Source organism: Thalia democratica, chromosome 7 (assembly GCF_965202585.1).
Source record: "Thalia democratica chromosome 7, ktThaDemo2.hap1.1, whole genome shotgun sequence".
Lineage (NCBI taxonomy): Eukaryota > Metazoa > Chordata > Thaliacea > Salpida > Salpidae > Thalia > Thalia democratica.
In genome coordinates this window covers 37,591,664-37,611,342 of record NC_139171.1, presented here as the reverse complement: position 1 = coordinate 37,611,342, position 19,679 = coordinate 37,591,664, and the positions used below count along the sequence as shown (strand labels likewise).

The 19,679-nt window shown below is 29.8% G+C and overlaps 1 protein-coding gene across 1 annotated transcript; it reads right to left on the bottom strand.

Moving 5' to 3' along the window:
• Positions 1–2,461: 2,461 nt before the first annotated feature.
• On the bottom strand, positions 2,462–16,449 carry LOC145840355 (uncharacterized). The gene is made up of 15 exons (XM_082947593.1): positions 16,239–16,449; positions 15,497–15,680; positions 15,253–15,432; positions 14,209–14,328; positions 13,856–14,005; positions 13,344–13,522; positions 12,395–12,598; positions 11,793–11,903; positions 10,644–10,858; positions 10,167–10,272; positions 9,976–10,109; positions 9,608–9,791; positions 8,185–8,413; positions 3,534–3,745; positions 2,462–3,011 (listed from the first exon to the last, which is right to left on the bottom strand). The coding sequence occupies exons 1-15, from the start codon at positions 16,421–16,423 to the stop codon at positions 2,744–2,746; spliced, it is 2,661 nt and encodes an 886-aa protein (XP_082803719.1). The 5' UTR covers positions 16,424–16,449; the 3' UTR covers positions 2,462–2,743.
• Between the last annotated feature and the right edge of the window lie 3,230 nt (positions 16,450–19,679).

Genomic DNA, 19,679 nt, shown 5'->3' with positions numbered 1-19,679 from the left:
AAAAGTATCTTTTTTTTTGTCATAAATAAATTAGTTCTTTTCAAAAGAATAGTATAGTATTTACAAGCAAGTATTATTTTGAAAGATTACATAAGGTAAAAAATTAAAGTAAGTTATCAAAGTTATTTGATGTTTCTAAGTAGTTATTTGCATATGAAGCTTATATATCTGAAAATTGTTGAGCTAATTTGCGGGCCAAATTTGGCCCTGAAACTAAATCTGCGGCCACTGTAGGCTGAAAACATACTTTTTTCAAACATTAAAAGTTTTTTTTGATTTAAGTATTCAGTTAGAATCTTAGTTTATATTTGTAAATTTACGCACTTCTTTCATGTAGTATTTTTATGTTGATTAATGAAAAAATTTTAAAGTTACCGCGGTCCGCAAAGACTTTTTTCTATACAATGTAATACACGAGCAATTTTTTGTTAGTAAAAATAACCAAACTTATAAGCTGCTAACATATTTTACTGAAAAGTATAGATGTATGTGTATTTTTAACTTTGACCAAAGTCATACTTACTAATTAAATAGGAACTTTATATTTAATTTAAACTGAGAATAGTGATTAAATATTTCTGTAATATATCAATGATAATATCATAAAATACAATGTCGCGACTAGGTTATAGTAAACTATGGTTAAAGTATAATTAGAGGTTGTAATATAATATAAAATATTTTTTTTTAATAGTTTAAAACTAGATGGTTGGGACAACATTTACTATCTTAGTTAAATAAATTAAAAGAAACAATCATCAGTTTTGGATTTTTAAATTAAAAAACTATTTAGTTGACTATAAGGAAAAATACTTATTTAAGTTTTTCAGATGTTTTATTTTAAAACTTGTTATTTTTTTATATGAGTAGCATTAAAGCAGTTTTTTATCTACTTATTTATCATATTACATTTCTCTAACTTGAAAACTGATTAGAAAACTTTAATGATTAACTACTTTAAGTACAAAAATTTAACAGTTTGCGGTTTTTTTTTATTATCACCAGTTTGACCTCACCAGTAAAATACTTTGCTAAATAAAATGAACTATATCTTAAAGAGAACTACTTTTTGAAAGACTTGTTGTATTTACTGAAAAATGGACAAAATTTACCAATGTTCTCTGGTCCGCAGCACCACCTATACTAACTAATGTAAAAAGAAATATTAACTATGAAACAAGATACACTAAATTAAAAGATGATGTGAAAAAAGTTGTTTTAAAATAAAGAAGCTAGTTTGGTGAAATTTAAATATTTTTATAAAAATCTGTAAAAGTTATACTTTAAATTTTCAGTTCATTAATGAATAAAAAATGCTACAACTTTGAAAAAGTAATTGTAGTTTACTTAAATTATTTTACTTCTAAAAAGTAAACTTATTTGTAAAAAAACACTGTGCATCGGCATAATGCATACTAATTAGTTTTACTGTAATTCCTATTTTTAATATTTATTGATATACAAAGATCAGTGAATCAACGACTTATTTATAAATAGTTAGTTTTATAAAAACTTGAGCCGAAATAATATGTAGAACGTTATTTTATAAGATTAATAAAATATTTGTTGTACTTGACAATGACGTTAAACTGTATCCAAGTGGTATGCGACTTGATAACCGCTAATAATCAAACATTTTAAGCGCTTTTTTGTTGTTTAATAAATGATACTTAAGTAATAAATGATATTTTATCGTCAAATTTGCTAAAAAAGGCCATAGTTTATCACTTTACTATGGGCTACATCACTATTTTTTCCCAATATTAAAAAAATATATATAGTTTGGATACTACATACATTGAGCTTAAAAATTATGTACAAAGCATTGTTGTAGAAGTAAAAATAAGGATGCGGTTGAAAACTTAAAGAGCTTTAGTAAAAGCCGTAAACGCTACACCGTATACAGAGTAACTCGTATTTCAAAAATTTAAACTTGATAAATTTTTCGGTGTACTATGCATATTGTATGATGGTGAAACTACCTAATATTTGCTGACAATAAAACTTTTTAAAAAGTATTGAAATAAAAACACAATTTAAGTACGAAGACAAGTATAAGTTTAAGTAGTTGTTTTTGTTTACTTCAATAACTTTTATAAATGGTATTTTATTTTTTAATAATAAAAGTACTTAATTTTGATTGACATTCAGACTAGCTAATTTTCATTCAGTATATAGTCATATATAGACTTGTAACAATCTTTTGTAGCAATAACAGTTTACTAAACTACTAAGGTTTGTAATATAAAGACTATAAATTGTTTAAGATAATCTATTTTTCAAGTATATACTACTATAGCTGATAAAAATCAATTGAAAAATTTTTAGCATTACATTTTTGAATATTAAGCGTTATCAAAATCGAAGCAACTAAGTTTAAATTGTTTACTTCGGATATAGAAAAGTTTTGTTTAAGGAAATAATTAGAATAAAATATTTATCAAAATATGAGGTTCATAATTTCTATCAAATACTTGCTATTAAAAGAAAGTAGTATAATGAGTAATTTTTAATAAAAGATTTAAGTTTTTATGTTTTAAACTGAACTTTTTCAATAATTTTTTACTAAACTGTTAACTAAAAATTTTTAAAAGTGTTAAGCATTTATAACATTTTTTTAACTTTTAACTAAAACGTAGATAAGCCTCTGTTAAAAACAATCAACGAATGAAAGAAACAAATGTAAATCCCCATCCTTTCAACCCTGTTTCAAAAGTTCTTCCAGCATCTTTCATCAAAACCTTCACTTGATCCTCACTCGGTTTATGTCTATCGACGCCGAGCTCATCTGGGGTCGCTCCTTCACCAGCTGCAGGTTCTGCGCCCACTTTTCCAGGTTCTTCCTGAACGGTATCCAGCTGACGGGCCGCTCGGCGACGTTGTTGGCCGGGTTGGCCGGGTCCTGCACGATGGGCGGGCAGTCGTGGCCGGTGTTGCCGCTGTACTCGATGTTGAAGTCGTCCGTGTCGTAGAATCGGGACCAGGAAAGCTTGACCACCGACGACGAGCCGCTGGGAGTTAAAACGTTTGTTCAATAAATAATATGATAACTTTACAGACATACAGTTAACTTTCATCTATATAAAGTAATTTTTTTATTGAGTTATCAAAAATAAATGATTGTTATAGAAAAACTTTAAACTGATACTGAATGAAACAAAAGTTTTGTACGACTGAAAACGTCGATTAGTTACAACACTTTCAACCTTAACACACAATAAACTTTTATGCTTATATAAGTTAGACGTAAAACTTTGTTATAAAAAGTATCAAATTAGTAACATTTGAAAGTAAAGTTTTTGTGTGGGGATAAAGGCGGCTTATTGAAAACATTATTTGGTCTCAAGCACCTTCAATTAATTGAAATAAAAAGTACAACCTAAGTTAATGATATGTTTTAATATTCAAATTTCTAATTTACAAGCAACCAAAAATTATAAAAATTTATTAGTGAAAAACCTTAAAAAAAAGTAGACGCTTTTCTTTACTTACATAACATTAAAAGTTTATTTCTAATAAAAATAAAATGTCACTTGTTGCTGTTCGACGTCGCGAGCACCAGCTTGACGAAGTTCTTCAGCAGCGATCTTCTGAAGTTGCTCCTTGGCGAAGAGCTGTGCGTCATCATGCTGTCATGGCAACGGATGACAAGCAGGGATATGAGGTAGCTTGGTGGCTTCCACTTGGCCTGCTTCCAGTCGCACGAGTTGCGCCACTGCTTCAGTATTTTTATGACATCCTTCACCTGTTGTTTTTAATTGAACTATGAATTAATTTTTACTCATGTTGATTTTCTAATAAATGCTACATTTGTTGTTTTTAATAGTGAAATATGTAATAATTAGGATGCAGTTACGAGTAATAACATTTTTTCTTTCTTTATGTATTTTCATTGCTTTATACTTGTAACTGTAATGCACAGTTTGTTTTTATTTCTAAATTATTTCAGTTTTTCTACAGCTTAAATACATTGTAAAACTTAATAGTTTAATTTTAACAAATAAAACCAAGCAATAACCTTTAAAAATTTAGTTAATTTTGAAATCAGTAAACGATTAGACCTAAAAATTTGCTTTATTAGTTAATAGTTTTTTCTAAATTGAAACTATTTCAATTAAATTTATAGATATTAATAAAAAAATTTACCATAATAATAACAAATTAAACAGTATCCTTCTTTTATTACGCTTACAGTATCCTTCTTTTATTACTGTATAACTTGTTATTATTATATATTCCAGCGAACTAGTTACGCTAGAACCTTTTGTTAACAAACGGTTAAGTTTATATGTTTAATATATAAATTTAATATTTAATTTAAAAAACAAGAAAGATATATAATCAAGAACTTGTACAAAAAATACAGCAAAATGTAGAAATGACCGTTCTATACTTTTCTGCTACTATTTTATTTTTTAATCTTTATATTTTATATTTGAAATTTTTGTAAAATTGGAGCTGCAAGCTCAACCTGCATGTTAAATATGTAGAAATTTTTCAATACAGACATTTGTTGAATGGCTTAATGATGGAGCTGTATGAACTTTCAGCACCATGTAAGTTAAAAATCACGATCTTTGTATAGAATTCACTGCAATGCGAGAACAATAAGACAGGTAGTAAGAAGTTGAGCTCGAGCAGGAATAACTCGAGCAGGAATAACTCGAGCGGGAGCAACTCGAGCAGAGGCAATAGAATAGCTTTTTTTTTTGATAAAAAGTAGTTATAATTATTAAAAAATTGTAACTTTATACATTAACACTTTTTTACTTATTTTGACCATTTTAGAAACAAAATATTTCTTTACATCTACAAATTGATGTAGTTGTAATATAAAGAATCTTGAGTTTGTTTAAAGTAATTCAACTTTTTAATAGTTTTTTGACAGAATATTTAAAAAAAGACTAACTTATTTCAGTTAAGGTAAAATTAAAGGTCATAACTTAAATATAGTAGTATTTATTTTGCAAAAATCATTAGATTGAATTTTACTTTATTTTGTTGGCTAATGAATTTGTCGGAAAGTACTTGTTAATCTTATTTTGTTCACTTAAAAATATTAAGGATATCAGTTAGTACAACTATTTTATCATAATGCAGTTACTTTTTTCAACATTAATTTTCCGTTAAACAAATACTAGTTAAGTTATTTTTGTTAGTTAGCAAAGTTTTTTTTTAATAATTTTAAAAGTATTACTAGTCAATTTCAGTTTCAAAACTTTAAGTATTGCAAAGCGAAACTTATATTTTGTAAAAGTATTTTAACCATTACGGTTGTGTTTAATATTTAACCAAATCCTAGCCTTTAATCTGTCGTGAGAAAAGCTCAAGATAACACAGAGGTTCGATCGTACCACTTTGATCACCAGATGATAAGGTATTGGGTAGAATGAGACCTTTTCTGAAGAGAACTTGTTTTGAAACTAATTTCAATAAGAGTTTAGAAACATAAATTTATAAACATTCAGTTCAATGCTTATTAAAAAAGACTTAAATACTTTTAACTAGTAATAAAAGAACGTTATTTAATTAATGTCAAAACTGTGTGAAAGTTAAGTTAAAATTATTTTGATCACTTATTTTGACAAAAAAAGTTAGCAGCTATATTTCCTTTGACAATGAAAATCTGTTAATTTTGTAAAATACTTTTTTTCATTAAAAAATGAGTAAACACGTAATTTAACGCGCCTGACAACCAATACCACAGTTGAAAACTTTCACTTATTTTTACTAAACAACATTATTTATTCTTATGTAGCACAAGTTAAACCTCCAAAATCGCCCGCCCCAAAATGCAAGCAAACGACGAAGTCCTTCAAAAAATCATAAAGCACGAGAGAAGGAACTGCATCGACTCGTGCAAGCTCTTCGCCCAGCATCTGAGGAACAAGTTCGCGGGTCCGGGACTTTCCCTTTGCTTCGCCAACAAGGGCAAGCGGGTGCTGCACGAGGGGTTCGGCTACCACAGCGCCGAGAACCCCGTGAGCGCCGACAAGGACTTCAAGGGCAACATCGCCAGCATAAGCAAGCCGTTCACGAGTCACGTGATTGGAAGGGTTGAGGAGGAGTGCCAAAACGGTTTGCTGCAGCAAGACACGTGGAGGTACGTCAAAGAGCTGAAGGACAATTCTTTCAATGAAGTGGAAATTTTGCCACCACCGGATAAGGAAGACGAGGGTGAAAAAGAGGACGGCAGTGAACCTGAGAACCGTGTAAGAGTGTGGACTGATAGAAACAGATGGCCCTACCGCTTGCTGCCGTCGTGCTTGTCCGGGTGGGAGCATTACTACGATGAGGCGAGGCTCGTGTACCAGGAGGAGAGCTGGCACCTTCAAAACCTGTTCAGCAAATCTGAGAAGGAGAAGCTCATGTCCATGCTCGACTACAAGAAGTTGCAAGTAGTACCCGGAAAGTTTGAATATTCCAACAACGGTTTCAACCTGGCAGGCCTGATTTTGAGCCACATAAAAAACGAGAGCTTCACGGACTTGGCCACAAAAGAAATTTTAAACATCGGCCTTCTGAACACAAATTATGACGCAAATCATTTCAAAGTCCCGTACGGGTTTTTCGAACCTCTGAAAAGTGGTAACGTCAGCGAGAAATGGCAACTCGAAAAGGCCCAGCAGTTTTCCGAACTGCTAAACAAAGAGTACGACCCGAAAGTAAAAGTCGACAAAACCTTTTCCGTGCCCGTTCTCGCGAAAAAACAAACCAGGAACTTCGAGGCCTTCAACGCCGAGAAAGTCGACTTCGGCTACAAGCAGCCCTCGGAAGGCGTGACTTCGACGTCGGGCGACCTGCAAAAGTTCCTCGACGTCTACGCCACCATGTACCACCGCGACCTGAACCACGACTTCGCCGGGCCGCTTTCCCGCCAAAACTTCCGGAAGATGCTGATGACCACGCAAGATGGTGAGGGCAACGCCACGAAGAGCAACACCGCGGGGTACAGCATGGGGTGGGAGCAGGAATATGAGTGGATGTGCACCAGAGGTTTGAGGGCGAGGATAACGAAGGTGTTCGGGCACAGCGGGTCGACCGAGGGGTTCTACAGCGACGCCCGGCTGTTCGTGACCACGAACTTGGGGAAGAACTCGACTGTGCAGGTGGGGAGGAACGACGACGGGGTGGGTTTTGAAAATGAAGTTGTTTACGAGGAGGGCGATGTGGAAGGTGTTGAGAATTACAACTGCCACACGATAACGGGCGCGCTTATATGGGGCCAGCAGGGAAACGGGACGGGAGAGAACGACGTCGGCATTGACGATCCGATCAGGGAGCTTTGGAGGATCATACACTCCGCGTACGGGGAGTAAATTGTGTGTTGAGTATAATAAAAGTAAAGCTTGTTGTTGACACGAGTGTTTTAACTTTCAACACTCGAAGCTTATAAGTTTGTATGGTCAATGGACTTGATTAAAGTAGGTAAGACCTGAAACTTTTATTGTTTTTTGCTTTACAACTTTTATGCGATAAAACATTTATGTATAAAAATGCAAAAAAACTACGTATTTTGCTAACACGTCCACGGACAAAGTTATCTACTTAAACTACTAGAAATTTTAAGAATATCTTACCAAAATTATATGTCGATCTATTTCTTTATTTAAAAATTAATATACTAAAAAGATGTCTCTTACTACCCCGACAAAACAAAACCTAAGAAGAATAAAACTAAAAAAATGAGTGACGTAACAATCAAAAGTTTACAATGACTTTTTGCAAAATTTTGTAAATTTTTTACTGGAAATTCTACAATTTTTTTTTTGTAAAAAAGCCTTTTTTTAATGTAATTTGGTTTTAAATTTTACTGATGTTTCAAGTCATAGTTTTAGTATTTATCAATATGAATTTTTGCAAGTATGAAGTTATGTTTAACATTTATGTGAAATTTATTACATAAAAAAAAGTTAATAAAACAAAAATTGGCATTTTTTTTTCCAAATAAACTTTTGGTTATTACTTCATAAATACAAACATGTCAAAACAAATAAAATGATACTTTAAGACAAAATCCTTTATACTACAGACTTTCAAAGCCAGAGATTATTTAGTTTTTTTTTTATCAACATGTGCAATTTTTTTTGCGCAATTTTTTGTTGGGTTGTAAAGTAAATTTTTTTTAATGTTTATATAAAATAAAATCGAAGCTTTGCACTTTATAAAACAAAAAAACAAAACCTCCTCACTCTGCTCGTTGACGAACTTGACTTGCAGTTCGGCGGCGTCCGAAGCGAACCAGCACAAGTTGTCGGAAGTCCTCTGACGCAACAATTCTTCGTACATCACTTCGTACCCGAACCCCGTCGGACTTTGGTCGCCCCTACTTTCCGACCGGTGCGTCCAGTCGTAGGAGAGGTACAAGTCGATTTCTATCGTGCCCTCCAGCATCATTTGTATCGAGTAATCGCTGTTTCGTTTGTTTATTTTTAAAAACTGTGTTTAACTTTCAGTAGGTATTGACTTTTTTTTAAAAATCAAGCGAATTGAAAATAAATTAAATATTTGTGTACTCTAACACGTGTTTGCAAACATTTTTTTGTTTATCACTTAATAAACGTTTATTGTTAATTTATATCTAATACTCTTTTAAAAAATAAGCCTGTTGAATACTAATAAAATTTCAATAACAATTGCTTATTTACTAAAACTCTTTAAATATAGACAATTTAGTTATTAAGCAACCGTATAGGAATTGCATGAAAAGTTTTTTTTTTTTTTCAAAGTACTTTTTGGTTTCCAAAGCAAGGTTTTTAAATTCTTTGGCGGGTTTTATAACTATTCCGATTTCTAAATGGTAAAAATGAGCATTTTTAAGTCAACTTTTATGGTGTAACTCAATTATAACTCGTAACAAACATTGAATATTTTGAGTTTCTTTAAGTATATTGCTAAAAACAACTGTATAAAACAAATGACGTAATTTTGCGTATGAAAATACATTCATTACAAAGCACTTTTTACAGTTACAAACGTTGTAATTTTGTAAAAACTCGTACCGTTTATTTCAGCTATGGACTAAAAACAGTATTTCTTAGTTTTTTCTGCTATTATTCTTTTATCACGGTTTGAAAGCAAAGTTGTGAAACTTATGCTTAACAAAAGTTTATGTTTTTTAAACATTTTTTGTCAACTTTTCAAATGCTCTATTTGTAACTTAATGTTTTTTGCAAATACTTTTAGAAATAAGTTTAAAATTGTTTTATATTAAGTTATAAATAACACTTAAGTATGATTATCCCTGTTATACAACTTGAGACATTGAGTAACGTTAATTTTTTAAAGATAAATAACATTTTAATAGTATATTAACTAATAAAATAAAACTTGATATCATCAATCAAAAACAAAATCAAAGTAGTATTAAATAGCATTAAACTAAGAATGCAAGTTTAGATAACATTAATCTTTAAATAAATGAAAATAGTCAGTTCTAACATAAAAACAGTAAATATTAACATTTTTCAATATATTCATACTTAACTCAAACATCTAATTCTTAACCTGAAGTGCCATGTTATTTGTTAACTTACCATAATAATTTGTTAATGATAAACCGATATCAAGATATTTGAACTAATACTTTCTCTAATGCGTTTCTCACTTGCAATAAAACTCGCTTAAATCTTTCAACACTCCGTCTTCACACCCGGATTTCAACGTAGTCATGATGGCAACTATGAAAGAAGGAAGCCACGTAGAGTGACCATTGTACGGAATGTCCGGTGAGCTGATGTAAATATCTGCATCGATTCTGTTACAAGTACAAGTGCCCGTTCCTATTGAACCTGTTTATATATATTTTTTTTTTTATAACAAATTAATAGGTTCTACAACTAACTAGTAATTAGACTTTGTTTTAGAACAAATTAAGTTAAACCTATTTTTGTCTGTGGAAAAATCAAAATATAATGATGGAAAAGTCTTAACATTTAAATTTTTTATACCAAAAAATGTCTGTTTTCTTTTTACCTCCTATAACAGTTTTGGTTATTCGTAGTCCTGTTTTCGATTGCAAGTAATTTTTTAAACTTATACTTAAAGACTCTACTTTTTCTTCTAGAATTTTTACATTATCTTCATCAAAGCTAGAGTCTTTTACTAACCTGAAAGAAATTTTGTTAAAATTTTGACCATAATTTTTTGAAAAAAAAAACATTTACATTTCGAAATTAGCTCTATAGACTGCATAAGCATTTTGCAATTCTTTTTCTGGTTTTTTATTTGGTGGTTGATATTGCTTTGAAAAATTTTCTTCGTTTTGTACCACTGTTTTGAATTTATTATTATTATTTAGTTTTACTAAGTTTGCACAGTTTACTTTTAAATGCTCAGTTTTATTGCAGTTCGTAAACATTAGTTCTTTAGTGTAAACAAAAAAATGTTTTTATAAACTTAATGTCTATATTTAACAACTTTCAATCATTTGAATTATTTAAAATGATGGATGCTTTATATAATAAAATTAATCAAAAAAAAATCTGTAAGAGAACATAATAAAGGTAGTTTATATACTTTTTATAATAGAAATATATTTCACTTTTAGTTAATACTCCCTTTAGTTACATACAAAATAATTGTTTTAATCATGCTACTGCAATAAACTGATGTTTTTTCATGAAAAAATTCTAAATACTGACTGTTTTGAAATCCAGCGCGACGAGACAGTTCTGCCATCATGTCGAACAAGAGTTTCGTGTAATCAGGAGTTATTGTTTCGGCAGTTGCGGTCCTGCCCTCAGTCCTGTGCATCAACTCCGACCTTTCTCTCTCCAGATGCTGACACTTGTGCTCCAAACTTGCCCTCTGCCGCAGAAGCTCCTGATACTTAGTTTGAATTTGTCCTTTTTCTTTTCTGTGACAAATTTACATTGAATAACTTTTTAACAACTCATTTTATTTTAGAAATAAAATAATAAACATTGAAATTCATCGCACGACCAACAACAACAGCATCCGAGACAACCTACGACCGGTTTTGTCCTTTTTAGGACTCATCAGGCAGGCATAGTCGTGTGAAACCGCTGTTGTGATACTAACCGAGCAGGCTTAAGTGCATATGCACTAAAGCGACCGTTTGTGGGTAAAGTCTGAAAAATTGACGCCGCCAAATTGTTCACAGCCCAACGTCTAAGACATTGTCAGCTTAATGTGAGATTTTAGTCTCTACGCTCGTTTAATCAGTTTTAGCCAGTGTTTATTTCGGCCATCATCAATAAAGTTGAGATGTTTTATGCCATCGATAATAAGCTTCACGGTTCCTAAGACGAAACTGGTCGTAGGTTGTCTCAGATGCTGTTGTTGTTGGTCGTGCGGTTCACTATTTATTATCGATGGCATAAAACATCTCAACTTTGTTGATGATGGCCGAAATAAATCCTGGCTAAAAAAAATAAAATAAGTGCGGTTGAAGCAATTATGAGAATTTAAATTATTATCATCCCTAGTTATTTTTATATTAAGTTAAAACTTGTTCTTTTAAACTTTAGTTTTATTTTCAAAAGTTAGTTGTGTTTTCTTTAGTTGTTTTCATACATAATAATTCAATCAGAGGTATTAGGTAAAATTCATAACAACAAATAAACTAGTGCTAACATACTAGAATTTGTATTATATACAAACAAGTAAAGAGATGTTTTAAATTCATGTACCTTAAATAATAAGGTTTAGATTATTACAAACTAATTACGAACAAAAGTAAAACAAACTCTGGATAATTGCAATGCTGTAACAGATTGTCTTAGAATGAAAATAACCAAACATTTTTAAACTAAAACTTTTTAAACAACCTTGCGTTGTAGAGTAATTTCCTCTCCCTGTCCCCAGTAGGTGATGGTGCCGGAGTCTTGTAAAGCAGGTGATTTGACAATATTTCTACGTGAACAGATATATATGAATACCTGGGAATTTCATTAGTTTTATAAAATAAATGAAACTTTAAACATTTATGTAAGTTTTGTTAATTAAAGTACCAAAAGTGCGCATAACAGTTGAATACTAATTTTTTAAATATTTCCAATCTAATTTATGCGTAAAAACAAATTCGTTAAAAAAATATGTTTGATAAGTTTGTTTTTAACCTCAAGTACAATTTCTGACTATGCTTAAGTACACCTAGAAGTTGGTGAAGTTAAAGGTTTATATATAAATGAACCAAATGTAACTTTTAAAAGAAAAAAGGAACTTTTTATTTTAGTTTTTAACCTCAAGTACAATTTTTGACTATGCTAAGTACTTTTAGAAGTTGGTGAGGTTAAAGGATTACATATAAATAAACCAAATGTAACATTTTGCTATTAAAAGTAAAAATAAAGCCTATCTAATAGGATATAACCGTTATAAATATTTTAACACTTAACATACACTATCGGACAAAATTGTTTATATTTACCTCTCGTAACCGTCATCAACGTCAGTTCGGTACAAGTTGTCGTCGTTTATCATTTCCGCGATGTTTATTTCGCTCTTTATGACGTCAGCATCGCTCCAATGGTCACCGAAATAGCCAATTAGGACGCCTTTTTTGTTCAGCTCGATATTCATGCTGCAGTCATCGCAGGCGGGAGAAACCAAAGTAGCATTCCAAGCAACTTGTCTGTTTATTGACTTGTTTTAAATTTTAAGTTGACTTTTTAATAAAAAAATTGATGTCGACAAAATAGTTGTACATTTAAGCTTTTATCTACCTTGAGTTGTTATAAAGTTTAGTATATTTCTATTTGTTTTTGACTTCAAAATTCAATGTTCGGTTTATACTAAAGCCCATTTATAGTTAGAAATACTCTACATAAGTTTTGTTCAAAATTAAAAAAACTACAGTATGACTATTTCTTAACAAGTGAAATCGATTAATGTTTATTTTACAAAATTTTTATAGGTAAAAGTTGTTTTTATCAAGAATTTAAGATCGAGTATATTTCTATGTTTTTTTATAAAAGAGAAAGCACACCATTAATGAAATCTTTAAAAGATTAATTTTAAAATAGCTTAATTTTGTTTTAGATAATGAATCATTGATTTAATTAAGTCTTTTATTCCATCAAAACAAAATAAAGTAAAACTAAAACATCGGTTTTTGTTTTAGTAGAATCAAAAATTATTTATGCTATTTTTAGATTAGCATATGTTTGTAACTTGGTTCAAGTTATTTTAGATCAAAAAACAACTGAAAATATTTTTACATTTCTTTAAAAGCGTATACAAATATAAAAACTAGCGTTTATAAACTGTATATAAATTAAATTTTGTTTGAAAAATTATTTTGTCGCTTTTAAACATTTTCTTGAAGAAACATTTTCTTTTAGTATTATCTTACTCAATGAAAGGTGGCTTAAGTATACCTGTGATAAAACTCCATCAGCCCTGTCACTGTCTTTTCGTTTTGGTCGAGTTTCAACTTCAGCTTACTAGCTTGCAAGGTTTTTATTACCCAGGCACACCCTGTGAGATCTTCGAAAGGAGTGACGCAAACCGTCGGTAGGTTCGTTGGCTCACTAAGCGTTATGTGCACTTCGTTTACCTATAAATTAATGTAGAGTTAATTCAAAATTATCTTATTTTTGCGTGATTTTTTAGTTTTCGGCTGAAAATATCAACAGTGCTAAAGTTATGTTGCTTCAAGAGTCTTGCAATTAATTTAACTTTTGCCAAAACAAAAACAAACTTCCCAAACCTAACTGGTTCTAGTTAAAAATTAGAAGCTATTAACCAAAACACTGAAAGGTTAGATTTTTTCAATTTTTAATTTATACAACTTTGAACCGTTACTAAACAAACGGAAGCTGGTTGGCTTGTATGAATATAAGCCAAATATGAATAAATAAATATATATATATTAAAACAGGCATCTTACTTCAGTGACGGACATGAACTCCACTCCCACCCTCAACTTGTTGTCCGTCAGCGAAGACATGAACTCGCTGTCGTTAGGAAAAGCCACTCCGCTCGGCATTTCGCTGATGCAGTTCGGAGGAAAAGTGTGCTCGTAGACAACTGGAGACGGCTGTATAAGATTTAATGTTATATTTTAATATAAATACTTTAATTGTCTTAGATTGATATATTTTATCCTAAAAAACATAACTTTATTTAATATAAAAAATTATTCTATAAGTAATTTAAACCTTTACTTACGCAATCCGATTATTAAAGATCTAAGTTACAGTAAAAAGCTAATGGATGTCAGCTAACAAAAACAAGATTTACCTGTCCTTCAATCAAAAATCGGGCTTTAACTCTGACGAGGTGATTAGCCGTCGTAGCGTGAAGAAACAAGGCGACATTTCCTTGGTTTTCTTCGTCTGGCCCATCAGGAAACACTCGGATCTGTCAATATAATTTAGTCAACCTAAAATTTTCAAAGGTTGGTATTTATCTAAACTCAAGATTTGATATATATCACTGTTGTAGTTAAAAGTTACATGTCATGGATCGGCAGCCTTTTTCAAGTAGCTGACCAAACTTATTAGATTAAGTGTTTTTTTCAGGCTAGGTTTGTTACAAAAAAGTCGTCGTAATCCACCATAGTTAAAAATGTTGCTTGAAAATTATATAAAAAAGAAAACTAAAGAAAACTGCAACAAAATAATTATTTGCTAAGAGCTACTAATAACTCAAAATAAAATTAAAAGCGAACTTTTAAACAGTTATTTTATAAACTGTCAACTTTGTTTGTTTCGTACAATTTGTTTCCCAGGTAAAAATACGCCGTGCCGTATATGTAAAAATATGTTAGTTCTTAATTTTTTTTAAATATTAAACAATGAATAACATTACTATTAAGTAACCTTGTCACAATATAATGATAGTTAAAGGTTAGTCGGTAGTCTGCCTTTATATATAAAAGAGTGGGACAGCTTGTTGTTGTTTAAAAAAATACGAGTTAAAGCAATAACAACTATATTATAACCATAACTAATATTATCGTCAGCTTACAATAGTATAAAATGGTAAAACTCTAATAATTTTGTCTTTAAAAAGTTATAAATGCGTAAAAAAATTTAAATTTTGTCTTAAATAAATCATAGTTAAAATATTGGCATCAACTTGAGTGCTCTTAATCAGAGGTCATATGAACAAAAATTTCTCCCAACCTAGCAGATTTAAACTTTGAATTTCGTTAATCTATTGTGAAAGAATACGAAAACATAAAGTTAAAGTAAAACATGCTGAACTGCTAAATCCATAGAAGACCTAGTTAACGGCAACTTTTGTCTAAATTTCACCCAAAAGCTTTCAGAAAATTCTCACCTGCCAAGCGAAACCGCCGACGCTGAAAGGAGAAGTGTGGACCATGGGGAAGGGGTGTGACGGGGACAGCTGAGGTAACTGCACCGTTTCCTCGATGACTGTCTTGAAGTTCTTGCATTCAAGCTCGACCAACGCCTTGTTTCCATCAAACAAGAATCCCCCGTTCGGTTTCAGTAGAGTCTTGAAAGAAATGAACACATTATTTTTTAAATAATTAATCGAGCTGTGGATGTTTTGAGTTTACCTCTCTACGGATGAACTCCTTCCATCCCCACGACAACGCGTCATCGTTGCGGCTGAAGATGCGGCCCTGGGGCGGGCTGTAGTAGATGTAGTTGTTGTCGGCATTGATGAGGTTGATCACGTTGAAGGAGTAAACCGTGTGCACTCGCACGTCCTTGCCCAGGTTGACTATCCTCAGGTAGAAGCTGGAAAGTGAAGCGGTACGTTATTACGCATGACAAATAGTTTTTCGTTTTTATGATTTAAGAGTTTACTATCTTTGGTAGACGGTAAAAAGTGTGTGTTTTTTCAGTACGTGTAGTTTTTATAAAATATCAACTCACTATTCTGTTTTATCAGCCATCGAAACATTTTGAAAACGTATATCAGCATGTATACAAAAATGTCTCAATATATTCGAGTTTTATTAAAACTGACTAAAATTAAGTTTCATTTAGTATGTTTTATTTTTAAATGTCGTAATAAAATATTTAGACAAATTTAATAAGTTGAAAAATTGCTTACTCGAAATATAATTAAAAAATCAGGACACATAATACAATAAACTAGATGTATTTCGAGCAATTCCCATTAGTAGAACACAAAGATACTATAAGATAAGTTATTTTAAACTACTAAAGATTCGTCTTTTTTTATAAGTTTTGAAAATCTTATTTTATGTTAGCTTTGTATTCCTCTGATGAGAACTTTCCGAACTATATCTAATCTTTTGATTAGATATATAAAAAAATATCAAAACAAACCTAAAGTATTCATTGTTTGGCTTTCCCGTGTAAACGTACCACCTGTGGCCGGCAAAATTGAATTCCCTCGATCTAACGTCAAAAGTTGAAATTTCGTGAGGATTCTCAATGAGGAAGGTGAACACATGACTTCGTTCTTTGTCTTGTAGCTGTATAAATCTGTGCAGTTGAATACACGGTGCCATTTTATTTGTATGTATGCTACAATGATAATTTTAATTTTATATCTTCCCTGCTAATAAAACATTTTTTTCTTAACTTTACTGTGTAACTTTTATTTTGTTATTTATAGTCTACTATCAAAAAACAACGAACAGCTGGAAAAAAAATCATTTAAGCTTAAGCACTGACTTTTATCTTTCTTTTTAGTTGGTTTTGTTGGCAGTATATCAACTAATTTGTTTTTAGTTTACTTTTAAGATAATATATTTTACGTGCTTTTAGTTGAAAACACTTGCTTAGAAATAACACATAACAAGCTGTTTGTTAAAAATATTTATACATAGTAATCTATTTTTAAACAAAATTCCTTCTGTATCAAACATCTACAAAATAAAAACAAATAAAAATTCAATTATATAAAAATTGTTTAATTATCAAAATAAAACATATATGCAAGTCAAATGTTACAGCTTTTCTAATACTATTGCAAAATTGAAACACGTTTTCGCGACCAAATAAATTTTGATATAAATTTATAAAGGCGGTCAAATTTAATTTCAAGTACTTCAAACTTATTATAACGGAATTACAAAGTAGTAATTGCCAAACAATAGTAAACGTCATGATAAGGTACTCAAGTTGCCTGGATACATAGCTCATTGTACAAACCCAATTAAGCAAAGTTTTACCTATATGTTTATCAAAGCAAAGTTAAGGTATCAGTTCCTAAAAATGTTTACCTATTTAAATATCTACTTGTTTATATATATCAGTTATGTTGAGTTCAAAAACCAAATAAATTTAAAAACCAAAAAATGTAGGTTAATAATGATTTTATATTTAATGTAGTTAAAAAGCTGAAAAATTTTCACTACTCGACCAAACTAAACGGTATTTTTTAAATAAATTTATTTGTTTCCCATAGTACTATACTGATTACTTTAATGAAAAAAACTACTTTGTTTTTTGTTTTAATATAATTTTAGTCTCTTGGTATCATAGTTTTAAATTATTTAATTCAAGAAACGAAAATTTAAATTTACCCTACATAAAACACACGATACAAAAGTATGTAAAGCATGAAAACTTTCACAAATTTGCTTAAACGTTTAAAAAAAATGTTACTAAATTTAATTGAAGTTTGGAAATGTAGCTTTTTTTACATTTTTGATATGAATAAAGAAATGTATTTAATTTTATTTTTGAGAGGTTATAGTCTTGTACATTAACACATTTAAGTTAATCAATAGTTCGAGTTTTTTAAAATAACTGCTGTTTTCATATAAACTAAAATTTGGTTGTCATCTTATTCAATTAATATGTCTTTATATTTTATTTTATACTCTACCTTACACAAACTAATAGAATAATATTTAGCCAGTTATATGTAAGGAAATTTTGAACTTCTGGAAAATATTTACGCACCTACTTAGAAAATATGCAAAGATATCCTAACGATATATTGTTTATTCTAATTTTCTTATAACACAATGTTTCGCCAAGTAGGGCTTACCAATTAATTATGTTGAATTCTTTAAAACAACTTTAATTTTACTTTAAACTAAAGCAAACACTCATTTAAATGAAAATGTTTTTTTTGAATTACGATAAGCTTTTTTTATTTTTTGTTAATAAAAAAGAATCAGTACTGCCAAAATAAGCATTAAGATAGTTTAAAAAAATAATTAAATAAAAACGACGCTCAAATAAAAACATTTTTAAATGTTTCTCTATTTCAAATAAATACTTTGGTATTTAAAACTGTTATCTTTATACTTATTGTTTTAAACACCAAAGGTATTTTTTGAAGGTTTTGTACTTTTTAAAATAAACAACTTTATTAAATGTTTAAAGACTAAAGAAACAACAATCTGTAATTTATTATAGCTTACTGACTAGTTTTATTAAAACAACTATAAAAATTTGTAAACAAAATGAATCTTACTAACTTATATTTTACAAAAAAAGACACCATGGACTGCACAGATTTCATAAAAAATATTTTTTGCATCTAAGATACAATATATACTTTGACAAAATGTTTAAGTGCTTATTTATTGTACAATACAAAGTTTCAAAAACACCCGAGTAATAGTTAATTTATCAAAAACTTATTTACTATACTTATTAAAAAAAAAACTGCTATCGATTTTAATATGTTCTAAGAAAGCAAATAAGAATTTATGAGTGATAAAATATAAGAAAGCTTTCAAATTCTTTTTTTGTTTTCAAAAAAAGATAACATCTTTTAACGAGTTAATAGAAAAATTTATTAATGGTTATTGTTTTCCTTAACACTTTAAAATAAGGTTAAACTTTTACAACTTTTTTCTTAAAGCTAAAAGTATTGAAATATTCCGATATAAAAGTAAAACATAGAATAACATAAATGTGTATAAATATATCATTCAATTTTTTAAAACTTGTTAATTTTTCCAGGTGAAATAAAAATAAAGAAGTTAGATAATAACATATATGTTACTACAAATATTTTTTGTTGTGTTATAATGATTATAAACATTTAACTTAATTCTTCAACTGCAGAAGTACTTATCGAATCAAAATATGTTTAGTTTTGTTTTATGTTAATCAACAGACTTATTATTACTATGTTGTTTACTGTGCAATGTTAGACTCAGGCATCAAAACCTGATCCACTTAAAAGTTTTAAATTATACAACGATTAAGATAACAATAACATTTTATTGAGCAACAAAAAAGCGCTTAGAATAATTGGTCATAGGCACTAGTGTACAAAAAATATTTCGATTATCGAGTCGTACACCACTTGGATACTTTTTTACGTCTTGTCCAGGACAAACAAACTTCAGGACTGACCAAGAATTTAGAAGGTATTTCAATTAATTTTTTTTTTTTTTTTTGCTTTTATCTAAAAAAATTATCTAATAAATCTTTACTAAGTACAAGGTTGCCAATTTTTTTAAAGTTTTTACCAGGCTTTCTGAATTTCTTCCAAGTTTTTAAAATTACACGTTTTTGGGTCTATTATTAGTTTAAAGCTAAGTTTAAAAACTGTTTTAAGTACAAATTATAACAACATTGAAAAGATAATGTAAAGCTACTTTAAATGTGTTTTTTAATAGAAAAATATTTAATGATAACATTATATAAAATGTTTTATCTATGTTGTAGATTTTTCGAGTCAAATTAACATTTCACATCTTAACATGTAAAAATAGTTTAAAATTATAAATCTTTCCAGGTTTTTTAGTGATATTTGTTCAAAATTCTAGGTTTTTTCAAATTTTCTAAAGTTCC